The sequence below is a fragment of the Ixodes scapularis genome, unplaced genomic scaffold, assembly GCF_016920785.2.
Source record: "Ixodes scapularis isolate PalLabHiFi unplaced genomic scaffold, ASM1692078v2 PGA_scaffold1__304_contigs__length_218370807, whole genome shotgun sequence".
Taxonomy (NCBI): domain Eukaryota; kingdom Metazoa; phylum Arthropoda; class Arachnida; order Ixodida; family Ixodidae; genus Ixodes; species Ixodes scapularis.
In genome coordinates, this window is record NW_024609846.1 from 75,872,532 (window position 1) to 75,892,766 (window position 20,235).

General features: G+C 43.2%; 1 protein-coding gene across 1 annotated transcript; it reads left to right on the forward strand.

Annotated features, from left to right (window-relative positions):
• Positions 1-200: 200 nt before the first annotated feature.
• LOC8031171 (cytochrome P450 2U1) lies at positions 201-17,542 on the forward strand. Its single transcript, XM_002404542.5, has 5 exons — positions 201-355; positions 2,747-2,862; positions 5,420-5,678; positions 17,003-17,193; positions 17,364-17,542. Exons 1-5 carry the CDS (start codon positions 216-218, stop codon positions 17,540-17,542), a joined length of 885 nt encoding a protein of 294 aa, XP_002404586.5. The 5' UTR covers positions 201-215.
• Positions 17,543-20,235: the final 2,693 nt, after the last annotated feature.

The window sequence follows — 20,235 nt, forward strand, 5'->3', positions numbered from 1 at the left end:
GTACGCGCATTGGTACTCATATTATACATCTTTTTACATATTCCAAGCAGCAACAGCTGCAGTCCCTGGCGAACCAGATTGAAGATTCCAAAGGAACCGCTATTCCAATCAAGGAATGCCTTTTCTCAATTTCTTTTAATGTCATCAGTGCTGTCTTGTTTGGATCAACTTACAAGGATAGCGACCAGAAACATAGAGACGTAAAAACCCACATCATGAACTTTATGCGCGTACTTGCCGTTAACTCCCTGGTAGACTTCTATCCGGTGTGGCTCCGCACAGTCATGGCCTGCGTACCATTCACGGAAGTAGCAAAGATACGAAAAAAACTGGCTTTTGCTCGCAAATTTATCAGGTAAGTTCATTTTCTTATGTTATTTTTAGGAAAGGCAGGGGGGGGGGGGCGGGGGCAGGATAAAAGAGCGCAGATTCTGAATTGTCTTTCTGCATCTTCTTTAACGCCCTCCTCGGCCGTTATGACATTTTGTAGTGACAAGTCACAGTTTTATACAGTAAAAACGAGATGAGCCCTTATGCATTAAAGTGAACGCAACAGACAAAAACTGAGACTGGCGGCCAACGGTGCCCTATGTCGTAAAAGGCAAGTAAATTTTTAGGTATGTTTAAAGGCATTTTCTAGACGTAACTGTTCATGTATTGAAGTACAAATAAAAAAAGTACCGCCAAACACGTAGAAATTAATTATCAATAAAATCATTAGAAAATAGATAGTTTTAATTGCAAGCAGCAAAAGTGCGCAAACGAGCTGGTTCGGAAATAGCATCACCTAAGCCCAGGGACTCGGAAAAATGAAATAACGAATAAGACGACACACATTTTTTTCTCGTGTTGTGAGTTATTTTATTTCTCCGTGTGAAGGTTAAGAATATACAGCTTTAATTTCTTTTAAACGGCGAAGAAACAAAAGTTTTGCAAAAGTTTCTTGCATGTACGCACAAGGAAAATATTTACACTTGCATGATCATGCTGGTAAAGACCGCTGACACGGCACAACCAACATACTTCGTGCGCGTGGTAGCGCAACACATACTGCCTCCCCCCGTCTTTGTGAGAAGAATCAAGCTAGTGTAAATGCTAAATCCCACACTCGCCACCTTTTACGACCGGAGAAGTTCAAACCGGTTTTCAGCCTCTTTGACTGCTTGCGACTGACAGCGCAGCAGTCACAAACGCTTAAAAACCAGTTCTGTCGCAGTTGGTCGCAGTAAAATGCATTTGTGAGATCCACTATTGAGTTTTGACTTTCTAAACATCAATACCTCGCTTGGTACAGTGACTAGATGAGAATCACTTGTTTCCAAGGGGTGATTGTCGAGCATGACGGTTTTTCGCAGAACGTCTCTGTGCAAACACATTTTTCTCGTTTACAAGGACGCATGCACAAGGCGGGTATCAAGCGCAAAATACATAGCCTTCAAAGAAAAACATAATATATATTAACGTTTTCGTCACAATGAAAAATCATAAAGGCTTTTTTCACATTGCGAAATATCATTACAAGATACAACGTGTTCTGGAAGCTTGTTCATGTTGTTTATTGCATTTCCAAAAAAAAATTTTTATGCACATCAAATTTAACTAGATGAAATTGCAATGCTGTAAAGTAATTTAACCTAGCCGATCTTTTTTTCACAAAAGCATGATTTGTATAGGGTGGGTTTTTTTAGAAGGACATAATAAATTTAAGAATCAAAAAACTTTAAGAGTGCTATTTTTCTTCTAACCTCCAATGATTCAAGTCCGCAGTCATATCAGCTCTAATTACTCTTACGAAGTTTATCTAAAATTGGGTGCTATTAGGGGTGTTACCTGCAGTGGTACTCTTCCAAGCACAGAAGTAGGAAGCTTCTAAAGGCTACATGACGCCACTAGAGGTGAAGTCAGAAGTGTGGAGGGACACGCTACCAACGACGATCAAAATCAAGAGACCCTATTCAACAAAAAGACGAACTCTACTTTTCATTCAGCGTCTTTTGGTTTTGGTCATCGTTGGGAGTGTGTCCCTCCAAACTTCTCACTTCGCCTCTGGTGGCGTCATGTAGCCTTTAGAAGCTTCCTACCTCTATGCTTTCAAGCAACGGGATTCAAAAACCAGCGAGAAATATTCTAGTGCCGATAGTATCAGAGCCATATGACGAATTACTTATCTTCATTTTGACATATTTTAAGGTGGTGTGTTAATGTTTATAACATCCTGCACGCAGCTTAGCTAAATTTACGATATATAGTTGCCATTTCAGGCTCTGACATATTGTTATTCCCCAATTGAATATTTTACGCTCAGCTCAATTATTCGATTTCGGTGTGGTACTGAAAAAAAAAATGGCTATGCTCTTCTTATTAGTTATGTTCTATACGTGGACCTTTTTAAGGTTAACATATTTATTTGACATTCAGAGCAGCACTGGCTGGTTTAATTTAAATCTCTATTTAGCGCTCTACGTGCTTTTCGGTCGTCTTCCTGGGTGAATAAATTAGACAGTGGTTGGCAAATGAATGCTTTTTGCATTGATGGCTTAACAATCCCAAAAGATAAAAATATTGTTCAGAAGAAAAACCGTACTATTACAAACCGTTGTCACTGCACTGTGACTAAAGCCAAAATTTGAAGAAGAAAAAGCTAATGGCGGCTCGCTGTTAAGAAATCAATGAAAACCAGAAAATATATGCTCCTGGCATTCATATTTTTTTAACTCCTATTGTGGCGATGCGTCCATTTTTTTAGTGCTCGGGTTATGGAACACCGCGATACCTTGGAAGAGGACACGACTCGCGATTTCATTGACGGATATCTCAAGCAAATGATGGACCAAAAGGACAACCCTAATTCGCATTATCGGGGTAAATATTTATTTATTTCTTCATTTTCACCATCGATACCCTCAGCCTTATGCATGCTTTTTACGGGAGTGGTAATATATACGAAAACGAAAAACAATGATGGACACAATACAAAAAAAAAATCGGGCATCAAAACATACAAGCACCTTAGAAGTAATAAAATTCGTTAAATATTGTCAAACGTTATGCTTTCACAACATTACACGTATTTCTTTAAACGGTGGCTGAATAAGGAAGTTGGCTCTATTCTCTATTTTTATTTAGAAAAAAAAACACTTGAGTTTAAATGATCATCTTCAGCACGTGGTTCAATAATGTGCTTACGTAATATGACGATGTCGCGTGCATTCACCAATGAGCATATTCGTCTAATTATTTTTGTAAATTTTAAGTAAACCACAAAGTATTAGGAAAATAAATTTCAAGCGGTCGCAGTTTGTTTTTAATTCAAAAGCCGGGTGTTTAGCAAGTCTGGAAGATACACTGGGGAAATGAAAACGATGGTATTTCTTTTTAAACAAGCGTGAATGCAAGCTATTCAATTTCTCTTCGAGTTTTGACAAATGTTTTAATATAGTTTCATCCTATACTATTTTAGTATGCTCGCGAAAAGGTCTCAACAAATTTTGTTGCCATTGTTTTATAAAGCGCTTCTGGTATCACCTATGCAATAATTTTAACTTAGGAATTGCTTGTTTTTTATTTACATAAATATCTATTTTCTAGGGTTTAACACAATCTGCCCTTCGTCCCACCAATGTTTAATTCTAATTTTGAGCGCAAATAATGGATTACATTACTTTTCTTGTGTGCAGTTTTAATTTTATGTCACTAGGCACACGCATCAGCAAACAACTTTATTGAGACTCATATACCATAGAGGGTGTTTTCTATGAATAATAAAAACAAGCATGGGCCTAGCAGATTACCTCGTGGTAATTCTGAAGCAACAGGAGCGCGCCTAAACACACAGCTTCCAGGCTCCAGAAATTTTATTCTCGGTGATAGATATGAGCGTAACTATTTTGTGATCGTTTGGTTCCTAAATAAGGTTCCACTTAAGCGTAATAATTAAGGATGAGGCATTTTATCAAAAGCCTTTGCGAAGTCTAAAAATATTCAAAAACATATTTTCAGATTATATTCTACGAATATAATACCACCATATTTTTTATTGTTTCGGAATGTTCATCCATTGTTTCAATGAATTGGACTTTTGACAAAAAGATTTCCGGAATGCGCGTTGATACTGATAAACAATATTGTGATTGATAATGAACGTAAAAAAAGTTGTTTTAAAACAAGGTTTTCGATAAGTTTTGAACAAGTACCAATGAGAAATATTGGCCGATAATTGTCCACAGAAGAAGCAGATCCACCTTAACGTATTGGGATACTTTTGGCCATCTTCTATGGTTTTGGTAAAACCTTTAAATATATATATATGACTGAACATTTGTAGCAAAGTACCCAGCAGCACATTCAGCGTATTGTTTCAAAAATTTATTTAAATTTCGTCGAACCAAGGACTGCCGGAAACGTTTTGCTGTCATGAGTAAACACACACACACAAAAACGGAAATAACTAAATTTCTCAGCGTATTGCTGACTGTTGTCGGAAGCACAGTAATTCTTGGCTCGGGGATTAATGTTTCCCAAAGATTTAACCGGGGACTCAATAAAAATTATTCTGTTGTTCAAACGTGTCTAAACCACTGGTCTCTGCAATTTCACAACGAAGGCAGATGTGCCATATTAACATTAGTCATCACAAAAGTAGCCATGCCTTTCAAATTGTTAGACATCTTAAATAATAGACATTGTGGAAAACTAACTCATATGTGATATATGCTAAAACCGATTGCGGTTGATTGGTTGGTTTAGATTGATTGGTTTCAGTTCTCTCTCCGTTATGTTACAAAAAAAGTAAATGGTTAAACCGGTAAAGTCAGCATGACTGTGTCCGTTAAACATAGTGGGAAGTGTTCCTGGGAAATTTCGCAAAAGTAGTCTTTTTATTTCGTATCTATTACATATATCACTGCGTGACTCCGCGAACAACCTAAGTCAAAATTTAGAAAAAACAGTGATGAATAAACACTTATTACAGTACAAGCCGAGCGAACACGTCATATTCCTAAATCATATTTTATACGAAGGCTAAAAGCCTTACAATATTTTCTTTTTGCATGATATATATTTGTGTGCGAAGCAGAAAACGCTTATTAGAAATATAATGTGGACCACATGATCATTCTGAATTATACTTGGGCTTCAGTTACGCGTACTTATTTTCCCCTTAAACCAACCTAGTGGCTCTTTATTTGGTATATTATACGCGATTATATACTATTTCCTTTTCTATTCAAAATTTAATTTGTTTCAACGTTGACATGCCTGGCGTAGCTAAATTGCACCAAACATTCGTAAAACGTTCGCCCCGGCGAAAGTTTGCCCAAGCTTGGAGAACCCATGAAGGTTGCTTTCATAGACAGGACACGCAGTCAAAATATGTCAACATTAAACCTGACAAGGCATTTCTTTTAATCTGACGCAGAATGCCATCTAATAGGTTGCGCCCTGGATTTCTTTGCGGCTGGTGTTGCTGGAGTACCCCTCGCGATTCATTGGCTGCTGCTCATCTGCGCCCAGAACCCGTACAAAGTGCAGTCCAGGATTCACGCTGAAATCGACCGTGTTGTGGGTCGCGAAAGACAGCCCGCTTGGAAGGACCGACTGGAGATGCCCTTCACCATGGCAAGCATCTGGGAGCTACTACGATGGAGGAAGGAGGGTCTACTAGGCTTTCCCAGAGGGTAGGACTGGTATATTCGCATAAACAAGTTTCCGAACAGCGTTACGTTCACCTGCATGAATGCAATGGTTTTATAGGCAAAAACGCAAATTGGAAGGGATTTCTTTTTGTTACAACGTAATACTGCGTGGTCTTTCCAATGATATACCATGGCAAACTCTGAAACGCGACGATGAATCATTTTATTTAAAAGACTATAATCCAACAAAGCGCGACTTCCAGTACCCTGCTCTTATCTTCGAACTAGACTGTCAGTTTGTTTCATTTATTTGCTGCTCTTATCTCCAACAAGTTCATAATATGCGTATAATAAAGAATTAGCTTTTTAGCCGGTACGCGGCGTTTTATGACGTATCTGTGACAAGGGTCAACGTTGGTAACATTTCTTTCGCCAACATCATTTTGTATATGATTCTTAACTAAAAAAATATCATCTTCGTAATTGTGCGGCCTAAACACGTTCACCCAAGCTATGATAGAAGCTTCTCAGTACTTTACGGGTTTATTAGAGCTCGTAAAAAAAGATACCGTGTATGAATCATAAACAAAGTTTCTCCGTACGTGAAACAAAGATAGATTACACCTATGGTGAGCGTATAGGGTACACATGAATCTTGAAGTGTACCTGAAAACCCCGTAACTGTACCGAGAACAATGAACGACTGCCCTTCCATCAATGGAAAGATGAGTTCTGTTTTATTAACATATAAATTGGTCCTTCCATGTAGATAGAGTAAGAACGAATATTTCACTATTCATTGGCTTTATCCGTAGAGTGAAACATTTATTTCCCCATCGAGTAAAAAATCAGTTATATTGTGCATTTGTTAATTGATGTCTTTACTATTGCCATCAAGTATGGGGGTGACTACAAAAATTAATATACAAACCATGCCCGTACCCCAAGAAAGGGTCTTGTGCATAGTCGAAAATGCACCGTACACAAGACATTCCGCTCCATTCTTAAAGGGACAATGAAGGCAATTTCGGAGATCTTTTTGGCGATTGAACTGGGTTCCAGGCACGTCTCAGGCCACGTTGCCCAAATTTCAGCCGAAACCGGCGCTTGCGTGTCGCGCAAATCAATTAAACAGTCGCGGTAATAATCGTACCGAGATCGACTGGGGCGACGCCCCAAGAGTTGCGGGAGAAGCCAGGAGAAGCGGAGCTCACGTGACCGATGCGGGGCCAAGGAGCGCGACGTCACAAGAGACGCGTCAGCGATTGGTCGAAACGAGAACCGTGCCCTCGGTCACGTTTTAGTTCGCGATTTTTAGAAATACTGTTCTAATTTCCGCTTGAATAACCATCAAAAGTATAAATCGGATCGGAAATGATTACTAAACCGTAAATAAAGTATCATCATTGTTTTTTTCTTTGCTACGCTGGACGCGAAACCGGCAACGAGCAACTATGGGCCAACAAAATAAAATTAAAAAAGAACACGGTACTCAAAAGATTTTGCAAAATGGTAGCTTTAGATGGCTGTTCTAACGGTCGACTGAAGACCAGTATTCGTTCGGGCGACGCTAGTTTTCACGTGTGGGTAGCTGTTCGTGTTCTTTGACGACAAAAAGAGGACGTCCGCGGAGGAACCGGATCCCGGAACGGCGGGATCACTGCCGCTTTCCCTTCGGCATCTCCCCCGCGTCCGTCCTTCGGCATGCGGGCCGCTCGTTGCCGGCTGGGCGGTCTCCGTCGGGTGTTGGCAGTGGCCGCCACACACGTACTCCCGTTCCGTTGGTGTTCGGTCACGGGACGGAAGCTCGAACTCGCTCGCGAGAGCGGCTTTTGTCGATGTTGACAGAGTCGGCGCAACGACCGCGCCACCGCGATCTCCTAAATACTACCGATAGCGACTATTCACACTGGACGTCACTCCCTACGTCACCTCCGTTTTCGGAGGCCCAGAAACGAGACTGGAGATGGTTCAGTTTCGGTTTCTTTACTTCTTTCGTCGGCACATAAATACGCGTCATAAATGTCTACAAAAAATTGGGCGGCATGCTATGTTCCCAAGAAGCATTAAAACACCATTTAAAAAAATTAAATAAAATCGTCTTCATTGTCCCTTTAAGGAAACACCGGCTATTCACTACTCAAATGTTTTTAAAAAGAACTTGGCCTTATTCCTTCTAATCAAATTAAACTCGATCCAACTGTTTTTTCAAGAGGTATCTTTGGAAAGATCACGCATACAATTTTTGGCACATTTACTACAACAACGAAAAAATACGCAGTAACTATGGCATACAAAAATTTGATTTTTCACTACTCGACCCTCTGTACAACTATCCTTATCTCTTGACCAATATTGAGGGAGTTATGTCCGTGCAAGCTCCAACGAATAAACATAAATCTGTGCCTTTTGTCGTTTCAAGAGGGCCAGGTTGAGTTCTTTTTGAGTACGTTAATGCAGTCTTCTCTTGGTGCAGTGTTTTTGTTTTGTTATTTCTTTTTGCAGACTTAAAAAAAAACATTATTTTATATTTTTGCTGTAAGGTGGATAATTGACTTGCAGCGTGCTGCTATCATTTCTTTTTTTTTTGCGAATTGATTACTTGGTGCAACTTTCTTTGCCGTGCTTATGCAGCTTGAATATATGGATAGATGTAGTTTCGTCGCTTTATAGATGACTGTGTGGTTTTCATTTTCTGGGTTTTGTCATTTTTATGTAGCGTTTCTGTAAGTGCATTTTGTATGTTTGGTTTGTCCTGGTCATGTGTTTTTATGAACTCTGCCAAATATTTTATCATATGGGTTTGCTGAATCATGTGACAGAAGAGGGTTGTGGGAGCTGTCGCCTCATCGGGCATGAATATGCATTTCATAACAGCCACCCAGGCGACTGCACTATCTGTAGGTTGTCTGAAAAAGTTATTTTTATTTAAAAATTACGTTTATATCAACCGAAGTCGAAGGCAGCAGTGGAAACTAATATTCTTTGAACCTCAATATTAACTTGCAAATATTCCGTGCCAAGGTAGCACGCAAGTTCAAGACGGAGTTCGTGGCAGCCAACGGGATTTACGACAGCTTCCATGTGGAATTCGGTTACAGTAAGGAAACGTAGAGCAGGAAAATGTTAATACTTAATACCTTCGATGGATTTCAACATACCAGAAGCACGACAACATACTGATGTTGTCGTGCTATCAAACGTATTGAAGAAATGTCTTACGTTTGTAATCGTATGGTCGTTTCAAATAAAATAACTTCTTGATAATAAACGAGGTCTTGACGAATGGGTTTTTGGAATTAAAGAAACACTGGATTTAATATTCTTGATACAATTTGAGTTTACAAGACGGACACTATTGGTGGTCGCGTACCACCATCGCACACACACTCTCGCTTTGAGTCCCGCTGTTAGACTGACTCATAGTTTTCTTGAGCAGCTTGGTCTCGCCCAAGGCTGTAACCCGATCCGCATCCTGCCCGACGCCAGCCAGTCGCGCCTTCATGGCACGGGCATCCACGTGCGAGATTCCCGGCGCCGAGGAGTTCAAAATAAAACACAATCTTCTGAGAACTGAACCTAGCGCCCAGCGAAATAAAAGAAAAAGGCAAAACACAATGGCGCCTGCTTGGAATGCGCTCGGCGAAATAAAATAAAAGAGCCAGTACAGAATGGCGCTCGTTTACATTCGGGCATCCTGGCATTGTTAACGTCCTCGTTAACGACAACTTAAAGCAATGCTTATACAAATTAATAAAGATTAATCTTTCATGTTTCTTAATAATAGCAACATATGAATACACAGGAATTGACGCTACATATACGTGAACAGCACAAGAAACGCATAAATGCTTCAATGCACGTTATGCAACAAAAAAAACAACAACAACAAAATCGACACAAGCGAAAAATAATATGTGTTGCAAATGTGCTCATTTCGGAATTGCACGCCTACGTGCAGAGCGCCTCGGGAGCTGAACGGTGACTTCGTCCCTGGCGGATTCTGCTTCTTCTGACGATGAAGTGTCGTCTTCCAAGTGTGTTTTCTTTGTTGTCGACGTCCATCCCTTCAACTGGGAAACATGCGCCGTAGTTGCGAATCTACTGGCCTTGGTCTTGTCAAGCTCAGTGACGCGATATGTGTCGGAGGGAAGAACCTGAGTCACAACCAAAGGCCCTCTGTACTTCGGTTGAGCCTTCGTTGGCTTGCCTGTTGGTTCAGTAGCTTTTCTCATAAAGACTATTTCTCCGACATCGTACAGTCGCGCACGAAAGTGTCTTCGGTCGTATGCGGTTTTCAGTTTTTCCTGTTCCTCAATGAGGTGCTGTCGCACCCGTTCCCGCATTTCCTTGGGGTCCTGCCACGCCGGTCCCTCAGCTTCGACTAGCCGTTTTAATGCGGTGTTGTGAAAGTCTGGTTGATATCCGTGTAGCATCTCGAAGGGAGTCCTTCCCGATGTTTTGTTCACGGAGTTGTTCAAACTACACTCAGCTAAATTCAGTTTTTCGTCCCAGTCGCGCTGCTGGGGGTCTGTCATCGAGGTTGTGATGACAGGAAGTACTGTCCTATTCACCCTCTCCACCTGACCGTTCGCTTGCGGGTGTCGTGTAGAGTTAAGCACGTGGTGTATGGCTCGTGCACCGCAAAACTCCTCATATTCTCGAGAAGTAAAACAACTGCCCCTATCTGTGATTAGGGTTCTCGGCAGGCCTCTTTCTAGGATAAACTCCTGCAGAGCCCACAGTACGTGCTTGGTCGATGTCTCGCGCGCTGCGAAGAGTCTCACAAATTTTGTTAGGTTGTCAATGATGACAAGCAGGTATTGGTTTCGCATCTTACTTTGCACGAATGGACCCATGTGATCCATGTGCACCACCTCAAATGGTCGCGTGCCTGGTGGTATGGGATTAAGGAGACCTTCTCGTCTGCCAGCAGGTATCTTGTTGGAAATGCACTCAAAGCACTGTGAAATGTGTTTCCGAACGTAGTTCCGCATTCACGGGAACCAGAAGCTCTCTTGAATCTTGGCAACTTTTCTGTCAAGTGCGAAGTGACCCATTAAGTCATGGGACTGCACCACTACAGCCTTCCGCATACACTTGGGCAGCACAAACTTGTACTTTTTCTTGCCGTCGTGTTCGATTTCTCTCATGAGCCTATCATCCTTCAGAACGTAGCCGCTCACTCTTCCCTTCTCTTGCCCGGTGCGACAATGTTCTGGCTTTTCTAGTATGGCCACCAGTTCTCGTAGCTCTTCATCTCCTCGTTGTAACACTAGCACTTGGTCTGCAAGGTTATAGGTGAGGCAGATCTCGAAGCGGTTTTCAAGGACAGAGTCCATCGTATCCACCGGCTCCTCAACTGGGCTTCGGCTAAGTGAGTCCACATGAAGCATCCGTGATCCGGGACGGTGCCTGATTGAAAAATCAAACTCCTGGATCAAATCATACCACCTTGCAATCTGGGGCTTCTGTGTTCGTTGTGCATTAAGGTACACCAGAGCCTGGCAGTCAGTCACAATAGTAAAATGGATTCCAAGTAACAGCGGTCTAAGCCGATCCACCGCCCAAACGATAGCCATCAACTCGAGCTTCGATGAGTGATAGTTGCTCTCGGCGTCGGTCGTTCTTTTGCTTACGCAATAGACAAGGTGCCACTCGTCGTCTTTCCGTTGAAGGAGCATTGCTGCCAATCCCTTCGCACAGGCGTCTGTATGCAACTGCGTCTCCGCATTCGGGTCGTACAGTTGAAGTACAGGTCCACATGTTAGTTTTGACTTCAAAACTTGGAAACTTTCCTCTTGCTCAGAGTTCCACTCAAACTTTTCATTCTTCTTGGTGAGCCTTGTGAGGGGTTCAGCGATTAACGCATACTTCGGGACGAAGCGTCGGGAAAAGCTCGTCAGTCCCAAAAATCGTCTGACATCATGAGGGTTCTCTGGGACTGGGAATTCCGTGATTGCGCGTACCTTAACTGCGCCGGGTTGCACCGCTCCGTTCTTCAGTCGAAAACCCAGAAAATCCACACTGTCTCTTCCGAAAGCGCATTTGCTTAAGCGAAGGGTTAAATTCGCCTTCCTGAAGGCTTCGAGGATTTGGCGCAGCCGTGTAATGGTGTCATCCCAGTTTTTCGCTGGAATCAGCACATCATCCAGGTAGCACATAGCTATCGTTCCCCTCAGCGGCCCCAAAACGTGGTTCATAAGACGCTGGAACACGGACGGAGCATTCGTGAGTCCAAATATCATCCTCTCAAATTGACCGGTCTCGTCCGGAGTGATGAAAGCTGTCTTCTTCTTCGCATCGTCAGTCAAGGGAACCTGAAGGTAGCCGTGAGCGAGGTCGAGAACTGTGTACATCACTGCTCCGGATAGTCCTTCTAGTTGATCATCAATGCTTGGTAGGGGGTATTTTTCTTTTACGGTCTGGGCGTTCAATCGTCGATAGTCTGCCGCTGGACGCTTCTCTCCGTTCTTCTTCTGAACAAGGATCACGGGACTTGCGTAAGCGGAATGCGTCTCGCTCACAATTCCCTCTCGTTTCCATTCGCTGACGATCTCACGAATCGTATCTCTTTCGGCCACGTTTGTTCGGTAAGGCCGAACCGAAACTGGTGAGCTTCCCGGCACTTCCGGGATGTCCATTTCGAGGACATTTGTGCACCCAAGCTCGCTCAAGTTCGTAGCGAAGCACTCCCGATACTCGTTCAGGAGATCAAGGAGCTCATTCCTTTGCACCTCGGTCACCGACGGACCTACTTCGACCTGATTCTTGTCTATCGGCTTCCGAATTGCCGTGGTGAAAACCACTTGTTTCTCGGTTTCGTAACTCTCTTCCGCTCGGTTTCTCTGGTTGTCCTCCTCACCGAGCGTGTTTACAATGTCGACCGCAGTGACACGTCCAAGACGCTGTCCCTTTTTAATGACTACATCGTTATTTCCGCTTGGGAAAACTGGAACAGCAATCTCTCCGTCTTTCATGTCGAGAAGAATTTCTTTTCCACAGTTGTTGAAAAGTACGGGGCCAGTGACATCAGATTCTGATGACAGCGTGATCCAATTTATCACGTTCGCCTGGAGGGTGGATTTTTCGGTTGTCTTTACAATCAACTTGGGATCGTCGCTCAAGGGTTCGAGGTGGGAGAAAGGACACTGACTCTTGTGCCAAAAGCGTAGACATCCGCCTAGCCTAGCATAGGTCACGTACGGGAGCTCGGTGAAAGTTCGACCAACGAGCAGGTCGACCAACGAGCAGGTCGACCAACTGGGCCTCGTCAGGTACAACAAAAATTGTGATATCCTTCCCGGTAACACCGTCAATATCCAAGTCTGCTTTGCATTTACCAATTGTCCTTACTGCTGGGACGTCCTGGTTACCGAATCCATAAAGAGGTGTTGCGTCTCTCATCAGCTCAGCACCGCAACGCGCCGCCGCAGACGCGCGCAAGAGGCATTCGGAACTTCCGGTGTCAATCATTCCAATGAGCTTTTTGTCGCCATTCCATGTGACTTGCTTAAGGAGCACTTCAGAGAAACTCCTCTCTTTTGAGTTGCTTACGGCGTTGGTCTCACTCCTTGGAGCTCTTTCGATGCAGTGACGCTGAGTGTGCCCGGTTTTTCCACAGCTCAGGCACTTCAGTGGGCGCTTTGGCTCTGGACAGTCACGCGCAATGTGACCGAACCGTGAGCAGTTGTAGCACTTACGCTCACCCTTTTCGTTGTGTATTGGTGATCTCTTATCCTTGTTGTCTCTCTCGTCAACGGTTTTCTTGACAGACGTCATACCCGGGTCTCTGTTTCGCGGTGTATCGGTAGCAGCCCCTTTTTCACGCTGTCCACCGAAGCGCTCTTGTCGCTCCCTAACGATCCTTTCGAATTCCTGTATGTCGTGTAGGAGGTCATCACCGTCCTCGTGTGTTCTCCCCATTAACATGGTGCACAGTTGTCGCGAACGCAAGCCGGTGAGTACTTGCTCGCGAGTATCGCAGAAGTCGAGGTTTGCCTCTCCACAAAGACGAATCTTCGAATGGAAGTAGGAAATCGTGCTCTCGTTTCGCTGCTAGACGCGGTCTTGCATTCCCCTCCAGCGTTCCGCTGCTCGGGTCTGGCTAACGAATGTTCGTCGAAACTGGTACTCTAGATCTTCCCACGACGCAATTTCTGCATGGCGTGAGCGTAACCAGTCTTTGGCAGCTCCTGTGAGATGTGATTTTGCCGTTTCCAGGAGGAAAGGTGTCGGCCACTTATGAAGAGTCGCCGTCCTCTTTAGGTTCTCAATCCAGTCTCGCGCTGCTGCTGCGTCCTCGCCTCCGTCGAAATTGGATATGTTCTTACTGAGGTCAGGCATCACCTGGAACGTCGCCACGCCGCTCACGTCCGCTGCGCCTGACTGCGCCGGAAGGGCAAGTCGTCCCAAGAGGTCCGTTAACAAACGATCCTTTTCTCGAATCATTCCCAAGAGCTCGTGCAAAGAAAACCCGTCCCCCAAGGAGTGAGCAACTTCAGGCGAACCCGCCTGGCTCGGAGACGCTCCCGACGTTTCCTGGTTCATGGTGAAGCGTTGAGCTGTGTACATGTAGTTACACCCAACACACACGCTCGCACAAACAATATAAAGCCACAACATAATACACTACATCTCATACGCAAGATGAAAACTCTGTTGATAAAGAGTTCCACAGGGAGATGAAAAATCCGACAGTACCTGAACCTTGAGTTCCGCACAATGGGAAGCCCCCAATCGCAGGCACTCACACACACGTCGCCCACCTGTCACACTGTGGGTCGCTCCAACCTGACTCTGATCGCACTTGACTCGTCGATCCAGGGTCCACGGGATTGGATGCCTGACGCACTTGATTGCTTGTGTCACTCTTCGGTCCGCTCTTCGTTCCGAGGAGTTGGTTGATAATCCCACTTCTGATATGTAATCGTATGGTCGTTTCAAATAAAATAACTTCTTGATAATAAACGAGGTCTTGACGAATGGGTTTTTGGAATTAAAGAAACACTGGATTTAATATTCTTGATACAATTTGAGTTTACAAGACGGACACTATTGGTGGTCGCGTACCACCATCGCACACACACTCTCGCTTTGAGTCCCGCTGTTAGACTGACTCATAGTTTTCTTGAGCAGCTTGGTCTCGCCCAAGGCCCGATCCGCATCCTGCCCGACGCCAGCCAGTCGCGCCTTCATGGCACGGGCATCCACGTGCGAGATTCCCGGCGCCGAGGAGTTCAAAATAAAACACAATCTTCTGAGAACTGAACCTTGCGCCCAGCGAAATAAAAGAAAAAGGCAAAACACAATGGCGCCTGCTTGGAATGCGCTCGGCGAAATAAAATAAAAGAGCCAGTACAGAATGGCGCTCGCTTACACGTTAAAGATTAATCACTTCGTCATGTCAAATTCAGCAGCGCAGTTCATGATGGCAACCGTTCGCAAGAAGTCTTTCGCGCCTGCCATGACGCAGGTGCCCCTTCCCTTTCGTTCCAAGCCGCAACAACGACGTGAGGAAAGGCCTGAGCCGCTTACAATGAAGAACAAGGGACAAAATCTGTTTTAATAGAGACTGACAAGAAGGTTTCCTGTTCAGCTCTGACCAGGCCTCCGGAGTCGCCACCGGCGTCCTTTCTCAACGAAGGAATCGTTACACCGGGTAACGGTTCCCACGAGCCAGCGCTGTCTTCTTCGACGGCCGACAGTTACACACAGCTCCCTGTCAGCGACGACGCCGTCCGCGGCTCTGAGCGAGCCTGAACGCTGTAGTCGGCCATGGAGGACATGGAGATAGAAAGCCTTCGTCCCCCGGCTTGCAAACTCGAGCTACCTTGCATATTTACTGATCGTCGATGGATACGACGAGACACATATTTGGGCAGTGTCCTATCGCCTCGCATTTTTTAGGCTTACAAATCATGATTGAGTTCGCAGATGAAACTTTGGCTCTCCGAGTGTTGTGAGGGAAAGTAGACGCACGGGCTTTCTTTAGAGTGTGGGCTGCCCAAGTTTTGGGCATGAATTGCATTTTCGACGGGGCACCATGTGCACTTTCCACCTTGGATCAACAGGCCTCCCCCGCACCTCTCGTGCCCCTTTTGGAACCCACTTTGAGCTACTCTGCCTTTTATACCTGTGCATGTTCATGACTAGAGCAGCTAACACAGTACTCTTTTACGCTGTTAATAAGACAATTATAACCACGTACCAGAGTGCTATATTAGCTGCTGTATTGTCCACTTATTAACGCTATATATTTTATGTCGCACTAGACCAGGTTACGTAAATTTCGTCAGTAGCCTTTTTTTTTGGGGGGGGGGGGGGGGTATACCCTTTGACGATTTAAGTTCTTTTTTTTGTGTGTGTGTTTTTGTTTATTTCAACACCACTTGACTTCTTTGGTGTCCCCCCGACCCCTAAGGAGGCTTCCCGTCTGCACTCTAAAGAAATCACATGCGTCTACTTTCCCGCAAAACATTCGGAGAGCCAATCACTTCAAATTACGGAGGCAGCTCAACGAATGGCGATGCAGAAACATTAGTTTAGACCAAAAAACGCCATCAGAGTTGTGATATTATGCAATGCAAAATGACACGCTTGCATGGCTTAATGTCACAACTCAGACTGCGTTTTTTGTTCTAAACATATGTTTCCGCATCATCATCCGCTGAGCTGCCGCCGTAAGTTGCGGTGATTGGCTCTCTGAGTGTTGTGCGGGAAAGTATACTCACGGGCTTGTTTCAGAGTGTGTTGGCACCAGAAATGCTAAATATATCACATAATAACTAGACTATGGGTGATTCCTACCAAGCCCCGAAAACCGCCTGATGCACTTGATTGCAGAACCGAAAGTGGCGTTTTTCGTGTCAGAAAAAATGAACCCTGTATTGTAGCAGTCTCTGTCTAGTACGTGCAAAAACCCCAAGAAGCAATACGAACCAGCTACAGTTCGGCGAGATATTTCTGTGCTCATATAAGCGCACATTTGTCTTACGGCTTATTCTTTGCCGTTTTTACAATTTACCCCAATTTTTAATGTAAAGAATCATTTTTTTACATGTTTCAATTTAGTATGATTTGTATGCGCGACCAACATTTCGCAGGATGTAACTATTTCGCAATATCTGCCCAAATATAATCCTAACGATGATAAAGATGTGTGTAATGTAGATGTTAATCCAAGGCTGCGATATTTTTGTAGGTTTTAGATCAGTGCGCACTTTCTGTGTTAACCATGCATGTCTAAGACACAAATAAAAACTAACAACAGGTCGAATTACAGGTAAAAACACATGAAGCAGCATATACAATACAAAATCAAAATAATGTAAAGCTATATAAATCGATTTTTTTTTATTGTGCAGAGTGAAAGAAGACATACTTCTGGAGGGGTTTCTCATTCCAAAGGGCACAGTGGTCCTTCCGAACACTACGGCGATGAATCGGAATCCCTATTACTGGAAACGACCGGAAGAATACGATCCCACCAGATTTCTAACACCCGATGGCACTGAACTCCTTGAAAAGCCAGAATATTTTATACCGTTCTCATTCGGTAAGTAAATATTTTGTTTACTCGAGATATCACTGTGTACTTAGCATTATGGGCGGATACTTGAAAACCAAATTCGACAAAACAAAAAGTCGCCATTGCTCTTTTTTTTTTTTTAACCAATTTATTTTTAACAGAAGAGAGCTGATAAGAATTACTCTGTTTACACCCAGGTAAACGAATGTGTCCCGGGGAGTCACTGGCCACAGTCCAGCTATTCCTGTACGCGACCTGTCTGATGCAAAAGTACTGCGTCCAGCCCGAAGAAGGCCGACAGCTTCCCTGCCTCGATCCTCTCGTTACAGATGGAAATGACCCTGCCGTTCAGAAGTTGCGCTTTATCCCTCGATAAAGTGATAAGAAATGAATCATCCAAGATATAATTTTTTTTAAAAAGTCAGAGAGATATGCTGGAGTCGCATTCAAATACGTTTAAAAGTGAATGATGGCTATTCAATGCGTTGGTAACATTATTCAAAGGAAGTTTTTTTTTTTTTTTTTTTTTGTCGGAGCGTTTTTGTGTTTTTTTGTTAAATGCCAAAATAAAGCAATTTCGTGTAGTATGTCCGTCCTTTTATGCCCCCTCGCTCCAGGATTACCATGTCCCCATCATATTCCTCTCACCATTTCAAAGGTGTGTTTTGGTTTCTTTCGTAGCAAAAAGTGCAGTCGTGCACCACATGAGTCTTTAAACTTAAACATTTGTTGGATGTAATTTCTTTCCCCGAGTGAGTTCACACGGAATAAAGCTAGAAAAAAAAGTGGCCTTAAAGAGAATCTTGAAACTTGTACTTGAACTTTATTGCAAGATATCTGTGCCAGGACATCGGACAAAAAGCTTTCAATAAGAAGCTTGACTAGGCCCGCTTTCACCGCGTGTTCAGAACACGATACAATTTTAAAATAAAACAATACTATTCAACTAAAGAAAACGCACACATTGTTTTAGTTAATTAATTAATATCGATGTGCTAAAAACAAAAGTTGCTGAGCAATATGGGCAGGTTATAAACTAGAAATTTAAGCGCATAATTAGTACGGATAAGGGGAACAAACTAGAAGTTCTGACTTCGAATACTCGTGATAGATTCATGTCTAGAGAAGTTTAAAAGGTTAGGGCAAAATGCTATACACTCGACACGTTAAAATGAAAACAAACATGATAAAGATTAGTCATAGAAGCTGGTAACTTGATAGTGTGGCTAGAAATCATTCGCCATGAGTGTCGTGGGGAACATGCAATGAAACGCAGTACTCACCAAGGAGCGGGTATTTTGACGATTCGCTAATAAACATTTCCTAATTGAACTACAACTTTATTGTTGGGCGATCTGATCAAGAATTTTATAAAACAGTAAATTGAAAAAATACTCATTTATTTTTTTCAACTGGAAGCAAAACATCAACATTCGAAGCAAATTCAGGCAGCACACCAATGTTGGTACGACATTGACCTAACATTGGCAAATAACGGCCTCAATATCGGACAATACTGGAAGCGCTACCCTATCCAACGTTATCCCAGTAATCGGTACCAACCTTGAGCCACTGTTCAGCCATCGTTCTAGCCATTTTTGGCCCCATCATTTCTACCAATGTTGGGTTATTGCTAAACCATGGTTTCAGCCAATGGTGGTCCCACATTGGCAAAGACCGGCGTAATATGAGACAATACGGGAAACGCTACACCATGTAATGTTGGCCGTTATTGGTGCTGATGTTAGGCCTTCGTTGCACTTGCCCAGCTGTTTGCAAATGCATTTGCCAAGCTCTTTGATAAAAGGATGGTAAACAGGCACAAAGAATTGTTTTGAAATCTCCTACAAGTTTATTACACATAGCCTATTCTGTAGACAAGTACAAACTATGCAATAATAAAAAGAAACGTCTTTTCCGGACTGCCAAGCTTACTGGACTTTCTGAACGATGGGAAGCTTATAGCGCAGCAGCTTGTTCCTATAAGACCGCTATCGCGGAGGCCAAGCGAACATTTTTTTCTGTAACCCTCCCCTCTATGCTAACTAACAGTCCTAGACAATTTTGGAATATGTATAGCGGGTCTAAAAATACAGTGCTTTCGCTGACATGTGATGATGGCGTGATAGTTCCTAGTCAAAGTTGTGCTTCCGTTTTTAATGAATATTTTGTCAAAGAATTCGCTAGTGATGTTGTTCCTGTTTACCCTGGTACTTTCCCGAGATATGGTTTTTTTCAAATGGATCCACTTGCTTTTGACTATGACGGAATTATAAAACTTATTGATGATCTAAAACCATCTTCCTCCTGTGGCGTTGACAATATCACACCGAAATTTCTTAAGAGAACTAAAAATTACATTTCCATTTTTCTTTGCAAAATATTTCAACAATCTGTTAACCTTGGCGTTTTACCAGACGACTGGAAAATTGGGAAGGTGATTCCGCTTCACAAATCAGGCAGTAAACATAACCCTTCCAATTATCGACCCATTTCCCTTATCAGTACTCCCTGCAAAATTTTAGAGCACGTAATTTACTCACATCTTGCTAACTTTCTTGATTCAAATTCTTTTTTTACTGCATCACAACACGGTTTTCGCAAATCACTGTCCTGCGAAACCCAGCTTATCACTTTCACTAATGACCTACTTTCCATCCTCGACCGTGGTTCCCAGGTTGATTGCGTCTTTCTAGATTTCTGTAAGGCATTCGATAAAGTCTCTCACAAACTTTTACTTTTCAAGCTCAGTCACTTGCATATTGATCCTAATATTTTGTCTTGGATTGAATGTTTTCTTACTAATCGTTCTCAGTTTGTGTATACTAATGATGCTAACTCTTCTCTAAGTCCAGTCACTTCCGGTGTCCCCCAAGGGTCCGTTCTGGGGCCCTTATTGTTTCTTATTTACATTAACGACTTACCTACGTGTGTATCCTCTTCTATTAGCTTATTTGCCGACGACTGTGTGATATATCGTGAAGTTACTAATGAATCCGATTCACTCTTCCTCCAAAATGATTTGTGTGCTGTATCCCAATGGTGTGAATTGTGGCAGATGTCCCTTAA

Coding starts and splice junctions, on each gene's coding strand:
- LOC8031171 (XM_002404542.5), top strand. CDS start 216: ATGAACTTTATGCGCGTACTTGCCGTTAACTCCCTGGTAGACTTCTAT. Junction 5,679..17,002: donor CTACTAGGCTTTCCCAGAGG/GTAGGACTGGTA, acceptor TTTATTGTGCAG/AGTGAAAGAAGACATACTTC. Junction 17,194..17,363: donor TTTTATACCGTTCTCATTCG/GTAAGTAAATAT, acceptor GTTTACACCCAG/GTAAACGAATGTGTCCCGGG.